Source organism: Crotalus tigris, unplaced genomic scaffold (assembly GCF_016545835.1).
Source record: "Crotalus tigris isolate CLP2741 ecotype Arizona unplaced genomic scaffold, ASM1654583v1 scf7180000017980.1470182205:1502881, whole genome shotgun sequence".
NCBI classification, from domain to species: domain Eukaryota; kingdom Metazoa; phylum Chordata; class Lepidosauria; order Squamata; family Viperidae; genus Crotalus; species Crotalus tigris.
In genome coordinates, this window is record NW_024096756.1 from 1,199,687 (window position 1) to 1,213,403 (window position 13,717).

Here is a 13,717-nt window from a genome sequence, read left to right on the forward strand (position 1 = left end):
GCTGGTTTCCCCCTTTAGCGGCCGATGTAAAACTACAGCAGAGAACCTCCACCATAGAGATGACAGAATCTAGAGAGGCACCACCAGGGCTCATAGACATTCCCGGCCTATGACGGCTTTCAATCTTCGCCGGAAATTCAGGCTATATGTCACGCTCTCATCATTTTCCGCCTCTATGTTGCCAGGTGTAGGGAGGAGGTGGAAGAAGAGGCGGCCCTATGAGAGGCGGCGGCGAAGCAGCGCCTCGCAGTGGAAGCGGGAGGCTTCGCCGTGACCGAGGAGAGAAAGGGACGAGAGAATGAGTAATGGCGGCCAGTTAGTGGTGGGTGACTGAGCTGAAGAGGAGGAGGAGCGCTCCGCGCCTTCGGGCCCTTGTTCTTTCTGGCTCAGCAGCGGCGTCGCTCCCCACAGCAGAGGCGGTGGAGTCAGCGGCAGCGCCGCCCTTCCCGGGGTGGCTGCAGTGAGGCCATGGTGAACACCCGAAAGAGCTCCCAATCTCAGCGTCTCTCCGGGAAAGCGGCGGCGGCGACGGTCCCGGGGCCCGGCAGCCATTTCATCTCATCCAGGACCCGCTTGTCCAGGACTAGTGCCAAAGCAGCGGCAGCCGCGGCGGCTGCGGCGGCGGCAGCTGCCGGGCAAGATGAGGACTCGGTCCGGGTAAGCCAGGGAGGGGGCGACGAGGAGGAACACGGGGGAGAGAGAGAGAGGATGGGACGGCGGGACCTTTTGGAGGAAGAAGGTCCGGCGGCTCGAGTCATTTGACGGGCTGCTTGGGGGTGGGGGTGGGGGGGTCGCCGCCTGAAGGGGAGCGGAGCGGCGTCTCATTGTCTCCGTGCGGCCGTCAAGGTTGGAGTGTCAGCGGCTGGCTCGGGAGAGGGGCCCCTGCTTGAACTCTGGCGTGTGCGGAGTGGGGGAAGAGCGCTCCCGCTGCGGATGAGGGGCTTGCGAAGCCCCACGGGGAGGTTGGGGGGGGAGAAACGGGGGAGGGGGTCTGATTTGGGGAAGAACGCCTCGGAGCGGGCTGGCAGGGTTGGGGTGGAGGAGCGTCGTTTCGCGGCGGCTGGGGATGTTGCAAGAGGAAGACGTGAGTGGCAAGCCGCGCAGCGCTGAGCTGAGGGAGACAGAGGGAGGCGGGCTGGGATTGCGAGGGAGGTCATTTGAGGTAGAGTGACAGAGAGCTGGGAGAAAGAAGCTTGGCAGTCGTTTGGCAAGTGGGGAGGAGACGCAAAGTCTGGCATGGGCGAGGGCGAAGAGCGGTGGCGGAGGGGAAAGGCTTGCGCAAAAGAGGGGATTGTCTGGCTTTGAACAATTGACAAGGCAGAGCTAAAGAGTATGTGTGGGGTGTTCTCTCTCTCTCTCTCTCCTCCCCCCCCCACACGTTTCTGTGTTTGTTGTATTAGGCAGCAAGCTGGGCTTGGAGCAAAGCTCCCTCTCTGGTTGAAAGTGGAAGTGCCATTTAAAAGAAAAACACAAGTGACTTAAAACTGCACTAACTTGAAGTAATTTTTAAGAGCGTTATTTTCCCAAACTGTTATCTTTGGAACCTTTTTTAGATATCAGTATTGACTTATGACAACAATGAGCCAAAATGTATGTTGCTAAGTGAGATATTTGTTAAGTGGGTTTTGCCCCATTTTATGACCTTCCTTGCCACAGTTAAGTTAGTAACATGGTTAAGTGAATCTGGCTTCTTGGATTTGCTTGTCAGAAGGTCACAAAAAATGATCTACATGACCCTGGGACAGTGCAATATGAGTCAGTTGACAAGTATCTGAATTTTGATCACGTGACCACAGGGATGCTGCAAATGATGTGAGTGTAAAAAACAATCATAAGTCATTTTTTTCAATGCTGTGGTAACTTTCAACGGTCACTAAATAAACTGTTGTAAATTGAGAATTACCTGTATGCTTTTCAGTCTGTTTTTGACTTGACTTACAAGTGAATGTGATAACCTAATGTTTCAGACTATTTTATACGTGTTAATTGAAAGTTTTACATTTTTGGATGCACGTCTCATTTCTTTACCTTGATGAAAAACATAAGTGATTACTTCATGGACTTTTAAAAATAGCGGCTTTATTTTTTTTCCACATGTATGTTAACAGTGTGAATTGTATAGTTCAGTATTATTCACATACTGAATTCATATACTATTTCAATCTTGCAGAGCATTGAGAGAATTTAAAAGCTTTCTAGTCTCTTGTGTGTTATAATGAAGGGCCAGTGAGTCTGTACCTTCCACACAGACATAGGCAAGAGTGTTTTTATTGTTTTTATTGTTGATTTCTTGGAAAATCTTAAGGTTACCTTGGCAATGGTTTTGAAAAAATGATACACCAAAGTAACTGTCACTTGTCTGATACATTTGGCTAAAAGCTGTTATGCACTGAAAATATTACAATTATTTCTAAACTTTAAGAAGTACATATTACATTGCATGTGATATTTCATAATGCAGCCATGAATATTCTGATATTGTACCATACAAGTAAGCATTTGGAGCTTAAAAAGTAATGAGGTGGTCGCATTGCATACTAATTGATCAATTGATTCTTAATTGTGAAATTTTTAGACCACTCAGCTCCTAAATGACTCTGGACAGCTTTATAAAATTAAAAGAAACAGAATTATATAAAAATTCAGCAACTTCATAAGATATTTCCACATTACTGTGTGCCTCCCCGCATTAATTCAAGGCTGGAGATGGGGAAGGACTGGGTATTTGTAGATCTCTTGTCTGTGTTCTGACAAGATGAGGGCTATATAGCCTTCCTATGTAGTCATTTGCTCCTTGAGCATGAGCAGAGAGTCCAGGAAGATTCCTAGACTGAACACCTGTCCTGGTTATGGCAGTGTAATTTCTTCAGTATTAAAGATAGAAAGTCTCCAGGACTGGAGTTCTCCTACAGCACTTCTATGTTCTCAGAGTTGAAATTGAGTATGTACCTCCCTATCTCCTCAAGATATGACATAGCATTGCTTAATAGTCTAGGAATTGACTTGTATAATCAGTATCATCAGTGTAGTGATAATACCTGATCTCAGATCTTTCCTCGTGCTCTTATATAGATGTTAAACAGCGGGGTGGGGGTGGGGGTGAGAACATTGATCTCACAAATTGGCCACAGAGGAGAACTATGATATTATTGTGCTCCAACTCTCACTTCTTTCAGCTGCTTCAGAAGCCTACCATGGGCCGAGAATTAGAGCACTGAGAGATTTAAGAAGCCCATTATGGTTGTACTACTCTTACCTCAGCTCTGCCACAGATCATCAACAGTCAATGGACACAGACTTGGAAAGGATCTAGATAATCTGTTAAAACCAAGATCCTCTATAGCTGCAGGTTTACCACTATTCAGTGACCTTCCACAAAAGATGAAGATTGAAAACTGGATCAATATTATCCAGGATGATTGAGTTCAGTGTCAGTTCTTGAAGAAAAAGTGCATGACTACTTAAAGGCTGGTGGAACCAGGGTAGGAACAAACAGGTGACCAATTTAATAGTTCCAAACATCCTGTTCATTTAGTCTGAAATCAGGATTGAGCTCCTCCCTGTAACCAAGAAAAAACATGTTTCTCTCACCTTAACTGGCTCTGCCCATTCAGTCTAAATATGAGCAAATATTCTTTAGTCTCATTCCATTTTTTTTCTTCTGTTGAGTCATGTCTGATTCTCGGCAAGGTTTTTTGGAAGTGGTTTGCCATTGTCTCCTCTGTAGGGCTGCTAGAAAGTGACTGGCTCAAGGTCACCCATCTGGCTTTATCCCTAAGGCAAGAATTGGACATGATTGAATAAAAGAAGAAAAAAAATAAGAATTATGCATCTTTCAACCTAAAAAAGATACGTACCCATGCTGTAAAATGCCAGATAAAATTTGAAGCATTCTCACAGTAACTTTCTTTGGCTCAAATAGTCATTCTGTTTATAAGTAAGAAAGTATATTGTTTGTCATCTATGATGTAAACATAAAAGTTGTCATCGTAATAAATATGATGCTTTGTAAATTATTGCTTCCTGGACAATTAGAGATTCTTAGTACCATTGAAAAAAATTGTACGTGCAGTCAATTACTTATGCATGTTCCTTGCAAGACTTCCAGAAAATCTTGGTTTAAAAACATGAAAGCACTTTCCAGTGTAGATTTTAAATGAGGTTATAGATTTATTTCCAGGCATCTCTTGGAAGGCTTAGGAAGTTCAGGGATTTTGAAAATTAACTGCATCTGTTCAACGAATAATCTAATAACATTGTAAGCATTTGGTTTATATATGTGCTCCTCCTCTTCTTCCTCCTTGCCTTCCCTCCCCTCATCCTGCTAGCTTTAGACTCCCTGTTGTCTTCAATAGATTATTGTATTTCCAGTCTCTGCAGGTTACTCTCCTTCCCTCACTTACCTGTTCTACAATTATCCACTATCTTTTCTTGAAAAATGCTTTGGAACCAAAAGTGAGTTTTTAGGCATTCTTTGCAAAGGAAAAGAGGAGGACAGGTGGCTGCAGGGTGGGACTCTACAATTTTCTAACTGTGTCTCTAATTAAAGTATGTTTAGGGCAGAAGGCTTTATGGTTAAGAATCCATTATTTGGGAATATCTGCTTCACACTGTCTTCTATATTAATGTAGGGTTGTGTAGAATGAATACTGTTTTGATGTAATTTGTTTCATAGTGATTCTGTTTAGGTATGCTGCAGATTTAACTATACTTTGTGCGATATCTTGATAAAATTTGTATTCTGTATTCAGTTAATGAAAATATTGTTCCATATTTTCTCAGTTGTATCTCATTTAAACTCATTGTAAACTGGACTTTCGTAAATTTGGTAAAAGAGCATCTGAATAAAAATTGTAGTTAAAAGCACTCGCATAGCTAAAATTTTGAGTATATGCTTTTAAAAGAAACCACATGTTCTAATAATAATAATGATAACGTAAAATTATTTATTATTTTTTTAGTTTTAAGTTTTACTTGACTCCAAAACAGTTCTAATCTGCTCACAATATTAATCAACAACAACAAAATTTAAAAACACGATGTTAAATAAGCAAGGTAAACATCCGTCCCACTAATGCGCTACATGCAAGTAATCCTTGGCATACAACTGTAATGGAGCCTGCCCATTATAGTTGTATATTGTACCTGTCATAAAACAAGTCAGCCATGTAACCAACCTGATTTTAAGACTTTTTTTTGGGGGGGGGGGGTCAGTTGTAAAGTGGTTGAAGCATTTATTAAGCAAACCAAGTGCTGAAAACCAGAAAGGCCAGGTTTTACAAATACTGTTGTAAAACAAGTTCATGTGACTGGGACACTGCAAATGGCCATAAATGCAGCCAAGTTTCTGAGCACCCCAAGTTTGGTCATATGACTTCGGAAGGAGCCCAAACCCTGGAACTTGGATAGAGTCGTAAGTCCCCTTTTTTGGATTGGTCTTAAATCAAGGATTATGCATATACAAAAACTCATCTAAAAAGGGGAGCCTCATTTACCCTACCCTGTCCTACCCTGGGAAACAGCCTGGTTTTCAAGGCCTTCTGGAATGCCATTAAGATGAGAGTCACATGGATCTCTGAAGGTATCTTGTTCCAAAGATCAAGCACTGGGATACAGAAGATATGCTTCTTGGATACTGATAGATGGCATTGTTTAAATCAAGGGAACTTGGAATATGCCATCTTTGACAGCTTTTACCGTACAAGCAGAAACCATGGGACAAAAATGGTCCCTCAAATAATCTAATTCTGTGCCTTGGCACCTCCAATTCCTATACCAGGATGCTAAGTTTTGTTTTACTGGTTGTTTCATTTAGCAACAGTTACATCAATGATGAAAAAGGTCTGTTAAGGTCTTCACAGGTCTGTAAAGCAAAGGAAAGCTGGAAAATGATGGGTTTTCACTTAATGATTGCTTTGCTTTATGCCCAAATTGCTGGTTCCAGTTGTGGTTGTTAAACAAAGACTATCTGTACTGTGATTGATGGTTTCAGAAGCTGTTGAGTAATCAAGGAGCACAAGGATGGATGTGCCACTATCCCCAACCTGGCCCTGCCAAAGGCCATCAGTATGGCCACCCTATCCTGTTCTGGAAATATTTCAGATACGTAACACAGATATAACTTGTTAAAAAGTAATATTCAGAACTGAGCATCAAGACAGATGGTAATTGTGAAATAACCGGTTGGTGTTAAATTGGAGGAGGTTGATGTAGCTAATTCAGTCCAAATCAGGGATAAACCTAATGATATCATTTCACTGTGCAAAGATTTGGGTGAGGAGACAGTGTTCCTCTGACAGACATATTTTCTCCTGCCAAAGTTGCTTTAGAAGATTTATAAATTTTCTGAAGTAAATTTGAGAATCATGCAAGCTTTTGGATGGAGGGTGAAAAATACACTGTGGTGGCAAATAATCCATTTTGTTGGATATTGTCCAAGGTTTTATATTTCTGGCATGAAAATGTATAGATGACTCCAAAATACTTATCAGTATTCTTTTCCTTCTAGTGTTTTATATTTTAAATGCCAGATAGAATAGAATAGAACTGGAAGGGACCTTGGAAGCCTTCTAGTCCAGCCCCCTGCTCAAGCAGGAGAACCTATACCATCTCAGACAAGTGATTGTCCAGTCTCTTCTTAAAAACCTCCAGTGATGGAGCACCCACAATTTCTGGAGGCAAGCTGTTCCACTGGTTAATTGTCCTCACTGTCAGGAAGTTTCTCCTGAATTCCAGGTTACTTCCCTCTTTGATCAGTTTCCAACCATTGTTTCTTGCCTGCCCTCTGATGCTTTGGTGAATAACGTGACCCCCTCTTCTTTGTGGCAGCCCCTCAAATACTGGAATATTGCTATCATATATTCATTTTATTCTCAGATAGTAATGTCATTGGAGAATAAAAACAGGCAGTATAGTTTTGCTACCGATTTATGGCCAATGTTTTTTCATTAAAAATAAACATTGACTTTTTTCCCCTTCTCAAAATATTTCTCTAAAATTGTATGCAGTTCGGCTATTGAAATACACATTGTTTATAAGCTAATTAACACATCTAATTAATATGTTTGGAAAACATGATTGTTTGGACTTTTAAGAATATTTTTTTTTATTTTGCTTTATTAGTATTAGAGAAAAAGACCTGTAAGAAACTATACTTTTCCATTTATTATTAGTTTTAATTACAATAGTAACATCTATTTTCCTTGACATCCGAAGTGGTCTCTCGACACCTAAAATGGTAAAAGAAGTAAAGAAGAAGAACATCTATTAGTTGGAGAAGTACTTTGTTGTTTCAGCTGGATAATACTCTATTTGAATTATATTAGAAAAACTGAAAGAAAAAAAGCAAATAATTTATGTAAATATGTAATTTTCTTTGATAGCAAATTTTCTTTGCTATCAAGAAGTAACCTATCCTTCAGCTTAATTATTTTTATACATTATTAGTCATAGAGGGTACTGCTAACTTAATTTGCTTTGGAAGATGCTTGCTTTTCTTTATAAAGTGTGTGGGAAGTCACCCCCCCCCAGAAAAGGAAATATTTTGGGGAATATTAAAAAGGCAGAATATTATATTTCCCCAAAGGATCTTAAAGGCAGAAAAGCAGACCTAGGTTTTCTTAATAGCCCCAAATAGAAACTAAACAGGCCAACTCTGTAGAAATGCAGATTTGATAATCCCATTCAGAAAGACTGACGCCCCATTCATGAGCAAATACTACCGGGCAGAAGCCCATTCAAGACAAAATATTTTGAAATCCCTTGCAGCAAAACTGATAGCTAACAATAGCAGAGTGATAGAATTAGAACCAGCAACCCCTCATCCAAAAATTCAACACATGACCTAGCCATCAGCCCCATCCCCAGGGAAGCAGGACATGACATTTCGGATATAATAGGATTAACCCATCACCATTAGAATACCAAAAGATCACGGTTCATGCCATAGGAAAAACACAAAAGCCCAAGAAGATATAAAAATCCCACCACTCCCAGTTCCATGTGGTCAGCCACCCCAGAAACATGCTATGTCACTGAAATTTCTGGCAACTCAGTAAAGAACCTTTTTTTTCAAACAGCCTCCATTTTGTTTATTCCCAGCTTGGATTGAAGCCTAATGGAAATTTTTCTTTCAACAAGGGCATGTGTAAAATCTTCAGAATTTCTGCTCCATTCCTGCAGCCTGCCAAAAGATTTCCCCTCCCCTCTGTGCACAAAGGGGAAATCCTTTGTGGATCAGTTCCCCTCCATCCCCTCCACCTGCAACTTTCCCTACAACTTCCCCAATGATTTTGTGGAAAACCAAGAGAAGATTTCAAATGAGCCTCATGGTAGGGCACTTGGCAGCCAGTTGTGAATGCAGATTAGTGACCAAGTGCCCAAAATGCAGTCATGTGATCCTGGGGGGGAACAGTGTAACGTTTTATGATGGCTAGAAGTGCTTTATGAATCGTAAAACGCCCTTTTCTGAGGCTTAGTAATTTTGAATGGTGTAAAGCAGTGGTTTACTAGTAAACCTTGCTAGAGAAATGTATGTTCTTCCTCTTCAATCATTTCTCATGTGCCTTCAAAATGTGTTACAATAAGAATGGAAATGGTTATAGTCGTGTGCAGAAATACTCTGTTTGTTAAGTAGATTTTTGTGAAAATTTCCATTTGCCTTTCCCAACATAGCTCTATAACATTCACTAGGGTTGTATAGTTCTCTCTGTAATGTTTTCAGGAGTGGATTGCGGTGAATATGAAAAGTCTACATCTTCAGTTTTTTCTTATTCATAAAAAATTAAACCTATACTTGCTTGTCCTTATTTTACATATCCAAAGTTTTCTGTCATTGCCTTATAGACTGTGAGTCTTGTCAGAAAACCTCACCCAAACAAGTTCAAACCTTTCAGTTCTAATTTAAAGTGAATTTTACAATTTTACACCCAGTCTCTCCCAATTTATTTTGTGGAGCCTTTAGAAGTTGAATGATAAGTGTCTACTAAGGAGTCTTGAAATAGTCACTGGAAATAAAGAAATATTCTTGAAGTTATTGAAAGTGGGATTTTTTTTTAATGTTCTTTGTATCTCACTGTTATTGGTGTTAATTACACTACATTGAAAATTGCTTGCTTAGTGTCTTCAGGCAGTGATAATGTAATGTTTTTGCCTTGTCTGCTTTATCTAGTTAAGCTCTCCCACACCACTGAAACAGGTTTCAAACCAGTTGTGTAGCTTCAGTTTCCACATAGAATTACTCAGATTGCTTACAAGGTTGAATCCCATCATTTTGTATGTTATTACCGTAATAGTATAGACACACCTTTGTGTACAAAGTAAGGTGTGGCTTGGTCATTGAGTATTTAATATTTTAAGTATATAGTTATTTTTCTTTCAGAACTCTGTTTTTTACTGTATGGAATATATCTGAAGTTTCTGAATGTAGTAACTAGGTTTGTATGGAATGGTACAAACATCCTGCATAATTGTTGAAAAAAAAAATGCAGGAATTTATTTTATGTATGTTTGTACTGTCACACACAATTTTATTTCCTGTGTTACATTCAGAAATATCATTCTGTGTACTTCAGAGGCCCTGTGACTGTGTGTCTGTAAATGGAGTGGAGAAATGGTGTTGATCAGCTCCCCTGCTTGTTTTGTGAGCTGGTGACATCAAGGGTATGGAGCATAGTGGAGAAAAGCCTTGCTCCCTGATATACAGTTAGTCCTTGATTTTTAACCACAATTGGGAACAAAATTTCCCAATTTGCTTAGCAGATTGGTTAAGTGAGTCACGGCCGATTTTACACCCTTTTTTGTCATGCTTTTAAGCAAATCACTGCATTTGTTATGTGAATTATGTGGTCATTAAACAAATCCAGTACCTCCTCTTTGATTTTGTTAGAAGCCAGCTGGGAAGGTTGTAAATTTTGATCATGCCATCATAGTGATGATGTAATGGTCATAAATGCGAGGACCAGTTGAAAGTCAGTTTTTTAATGAATGGTTGTAAGTTGAGGACTACCTGTAATTATTTATGGGGAGCCATAGTTTCTTGTTACAGAAACATTTCTGAACAAGACAGGGCAAGAACCCCTGACTTTCTGCTTGTGTTTGCCTGGAACAGTTTCTTTGGTGTTATTCTTTCCCAAGGGGGCGAGACCTCCACCAGCCAAACTGTTCATAGTTGTCCTATGCATTCTTATTGAGGGAAATAAGAAAGCAATCCTCCTGGAGCATTCGTTTATCACCTGCCAAACCCTCAATTGGGTATCTGATGTTTTTGAGGGGAGCTCCTTCTCTGTACATAAGTATGGGACTTAGAAAGAGTGTAAAGTACCGGTATGTATGTTTTAGGATTTAGTGTGTTAGCTTTTGCAATATTGTTATATTGTTATTAATTACGAAGTCGTGTCCGACCCATCGCGACCCCATGGACAACATTCCTCCAGGTCTTCCTGTCCTCTACCATCTTCTGGAGTCCATTTAAATTCACACCTACTGCTTCAGTGACTCCATCCAGCCATCTCATTCTCTGTCGTCCCCTTCTTCTATTGCCCTCAATCTTTCCCAGCATTAGGCCTTCTCCAGTGAGTCCTTCCTTCTCATTAGGTGGCCAAAGTACTTGAGTTTCAACTTCAGGATCTGGCCTTCTAAAGAGCAGTCGGGGTTGATCTCTTCTAGGACTGACCGGTTTGAACGCCTTGCAGTCCAAGGGACTCGCAGGAGTCTTCTCCAGCACCATAGTTCAAAGGCCTCAATTCTTTTGCGCTCAGCCTTTCTTATGGTCCAACTTTCACAGCCATACATTGCAACTGGGAAAACCATGGCCTGGACTATACGCACTTTTGTTGGCAGGGTGATGTCTCTGCTTTTTAGTATGCTGTCTAGATTTGCCATAGCTTTCCTCCCCAGGAGCAAGCGTCTTTTAATTTCTTGGCTGCAGTCCCCATCTGAGGTGATCTTGGAGCCCAGAAAAATAAAATCTGTCACTACCTCCATTTCTTCCCCATCTATTTGCCAGGAATTGAGAGGGCCGGATGCCATGATTTTGGTTTTCTTAATGTTGAGTTTCAAGCCAACTTTTGCACTCTCCTTCTTCACCCGCATCAAGAGGCTCTTTAGTTCCTCTTCACTTTCTGCCATTAGAGTGGTATCATCTGCATATCTTAGGTTGTTGATATTTCTCCCGGCAATCTTAATTCCAACTTTTGATTCATCTAGCCCTGCCTTTCTCATGATGTGCTCTGCATATAAGTTAAATAGGCAGGGCGACAGTATACAGCCTTGCCGGACTCCTTTTCCAATTTTGAACCAATCAGTGGTTCCGTGTTCAGTTCTCACTGTTGCTTCTTGACCCGCATATAGGTTTCTCAAGAGACAAATGAGATGGTCTGGTACTCCCATCTCTTTAAGAACTTGCCACAATTTGTTGTGATCCACACAATCAAAGGCTTTTGCATAGTCAATGAAGCAGAAGTAGATGTTTTTCTGGAACTCCCTAGCTTTCTCCATGATCCAGCGTATGTTGGCAATTTGATCTCTAGTTCCTCTGCCTCTTCGAAATCCTGCCTGTACTTCTGGTAGTTCTCGATCCACATACTGCTGGAGTCTAGCTTGTAGGATTTTAAGCATAACTTTACTAGCATGTGAAATGAGTGCAATGGTGCGATAGTTTGAACATTCTTTGGCATTGCCTTTCTTTGGAATTGGAATGTAAACTGACCTTTTCCAATCCTGTGGCCACTGTTGAGTTTTCCAAATTTGCTGGCAAATTGAGTGTAGCACTTTTACTGCATCGTCTTTTAAGATTTTGAATAGCTCAGCTGGAATACTGTCACCTCCACTAGCTTTGTTGTTGCTCAGATTTTCTAAGGCCCATTTCACTTCACATTCTAGGATGTCTGGTTCGAGGTCAGTGACCATCTCATTGTGGTTATCTGGGATGTTAAGCTCATTCTTGTATAGTTCTTCTGTGTAGTTTTGCCATCTCTTCTTAATCTCTTCTGCCTCTGTTAGGTCTCTGCCATTTTGGTCCTTTATCATGCCCATCTTTGCATGAAACGTTCCCTTCATATCTCCAATTTTCTTGAAGAGATCTCTGGTCCTCCCTATTCTGTTGTTTTCTTCTATTTCTTTGCACTGTTCATTTAAGAAGGCATTCTTATCTCTTCTAGCTACTCTCTGGAATTCTGCATTCAATTGGGTGTATCTTTCTCTTTCTCCTTTGCCTTTCGCTTCCCTTCTTTCCTCAGCTATTTGCAAAGCTTCCTCAGACAGCCATTTTGCTTTCTTGCATTTCTTTTTCTTTGGGATGGTTTTAGTTGCTACCTCTTGTACAATGTTGCGAACTTCCATCCATAGTTTTTCAGGCACTCTGTCTATCAGATCTAATTCCTTAAATCTATTTGTCACCTCTACTGTATATTCATCAGGAATATGATTTAGTTCATACCTGAGTGGCCTAGTGCTTTTCCCTACTTTTTTCAATTTAAGCCTAAATTTTGCAACGAGAAGCTCATGATCTGAGCCACAGTCAGCTCCTGGTCTTGTTTTTACTGACTGTATAGAGCTTCTCCATCTTTGGCTGCAGAGTACATAGTCAATCTGATTTCTATGTTGACTGTCTGGTGATGTCCATGTGTAGAGCGTCTCTTGGGTTGTTGGAAAAGAGTGTTTGTTATGACCATCGTATTCTCTTGACAAAATTCTATTAGCCTGTGCCCTGCTTCATTTTGTTCTCCAAGGCCAAACTTGCCTGTTATTCCGGTTATCTTTTGGCTTCCTACCTTAGCATTCCAGTCCCCCATGATGATAAGGACATCATTTTTTGGTGTTAATTCTATAAGGTGCTGTAGGGCTTCATAGAACCGGTCAATTTCATCCTCTTCAGCACCAGTGGTTGGGGCATAGATTTGGACTACTGTGATATTGAATGGTTTGCCTTGGATTCGAATTGAGATCATTCTGTCATTTTGGGGATTGTATCCCAGTATTGCTTTTCCTATTCTTTTATTGACTATGAAGGCTACTCCATTTCTTCTGAGGGATTCTTGCCCACAGTAGTATACCTGATGGTCATCTGAGTTAAATTCACCCATTCCTGTCCATTTTAGTTCGCTGATTCCTAAGATGTCGATGTTCAGTCTTGTCATCTCTTTTTTGACTACGTCTAGCTTGCCTTGATTCATGGATCTTACATTCCAGGTTCCTATGGAGAAAAAATCTTTACAGCATCGGACTTTCCTTTCACCACCAGATATATCCACAGCTGAGCGTCCTTTCGGCTTTGGCCCAGTCGCTTCATTCTTTCTGGCGCTACTAGTACTAGCCCTCTGCTCTTCCCCAGTAGCATATTGGACACCTTCCGATCTGAGGGGCTCATCTTCCAGCGTCATATCTTTTTTCCTTTTAGTACTGTCCATGGGGTTTTCATGGCAAAGATACTGGAGTGGTTTGCCATTTCCTTCTCCAGTGGATCACATTTTGTCAGAACTCTCTGCTATAACCTGTCCGTCTTGGGTGGCCCTGCACGGCATAGCTTATAGCTTCATTGAGTTACGCAAGCCCCTTCGCCACGACAAGGCAGTAATCCATAAAGGGGTTGCAATATTGTATTAAAAGTCAAATATATAGTGAGCTAACACCATAAAGCTCCATGTAGGAAACATGCCCTAAAATCATTTGCAGTACTTTAAATTCTATTGGCTTAGTGTGATCATTCTGAATATTTATA

General features: G+C 40.9%; 1 protein-coding gene across 2 annotated transcripts in view; it reads left to right on the plus strand.

The window, feature by feature from the left end:
* The first annotated feature begins 5 nt into the window (after positions 1-5).
* The window catches only part of ATAD2B (ATPase family AAA domain containing 2B), a 90,746-nt gene continuing 77,034 nt past the window's right edge, over positions 6-13,717 (plus strand). For both annotated transcript variants that reach the window (XM_039345879.1, XM_039345880.1), the window contains exon 1: positions 6-657. In XM_039345879.1, the coding sequence (XP_039201813.1) occupies positions 469-657 (189 nt within the window). In that variant the 5' untranslated portion in view covers positions 6-468. The remainder of the gene's footprint in view (positions 658-13,717) is intronic.